Here is a 961-nt window from a genome sequence, read left to right on the forward strand (position 1 = left end):
AACCGCCATTGGAGAGAGCTAATCAAGATCTCCGAGATGGTATCTGAGTTTGGAAGATATTCACATGTGTTAAGAAACTTCGAGGGGTGGACCTTTTATTCCCGATCATCCTGTATGTGTATAGTGCCTGGTTCTCTTCCATTCGATAGTTGCTCATGGTGTCAGGTGTTACATTTGACCCGATCGCGAAACGACGAGCTTTCGAGCTGAATACACTTGACCAGTGCTCGTGTTCCGGAGACTTTTCTCAATTCGCAACTGGTTGCGTACTTTCCCTGCTCAGCTTCTTTTCCAGACCATCACTTCAATGTCTGGAGAACCTCGTGTGGACAAAACTGGCACTCAAGCCGGGGAGACGCCGATGTCTCTCGACTCATCTACTTCCAGTAGAATGGCCGCTTACTCTAGAGGACTAAAAACAGACGTCTTCTATCATCTCGGCTTGGACACAGACATGGATCTACATGCTACCTTCGGTAATGTTAAATTCTTTGTACTCATGGGGTCAGCCCAGAGAGCCGAGTACTTCGCCGAAGCTATGGGGAATGCATTAGTCTCTAAAGGAATGCCCAAACCTGTAGTTGAACGTCTAGGTAAGACAGAGCGCTACAGCATGTATAAGGTTGGACCTGTTGTCTCCGTCTCCCACGGGATGGGTGGTCCCTCAATCCACATCCTCCTCAATGAACTTGCTAAGCTTTGTGACCGCGCGGGTATCGTAGACTCCGTGAAGTGGATCCGTATGGGTACTTCTGGTGGATGCGGAGTACCTCCTGGCACTGTGGTGGTAACAACCCAAGCCATGAATGATGAGTGGAACCATACTGGAGTGTGTCCAGCTTGGCAAAGTCGTCAAGATCCCCACCGATGTGTGGATATGAAGTTCGTGGACGCTATATTGGAATCTGTGCCCGACACATCATGCTGTTAAAGGGAAGACTATGGCAGCTAATGATTTCTA

The 961-nt window shown here is 48.7% G+C and overlaps 1 protein-coding gene across 1 annotated transcript; it reads left to right on the forward strand.

Moving 5' to 3' along the window:
- Window positions 1-307: 307 nt before the first annotated feature.
- Window positions 308-931, forward strand: Pmar_PMAR008551 (uridine phosphorylase, putative; the record flags this gene model as incomplete). Its single annotated transcript, XM_002773465.1, has 1 exon — window positions 308-931. One exon carries the CDS (start codon window positions 308-310, stop codon window positions 929-931), a length of 624 nt encoding a protein of 207 aa, XP_002773511.1.
- Window positions 932-961: the final 30 nt, after the last annotated feature.

This window comes from Perkinsus marinus, assembly GCF_000006405.1.
Source record: "Perkinsus marinus ATCC 50983 genomic scaffold scf_1104296958796, whole genome shotgun sequence".
Classification (NCBI taxonomy): Eukaryota; Perkinsozoa; order Perkinsida; family Perkinsidae; genus Perkinsus; species Perkinsus marinus.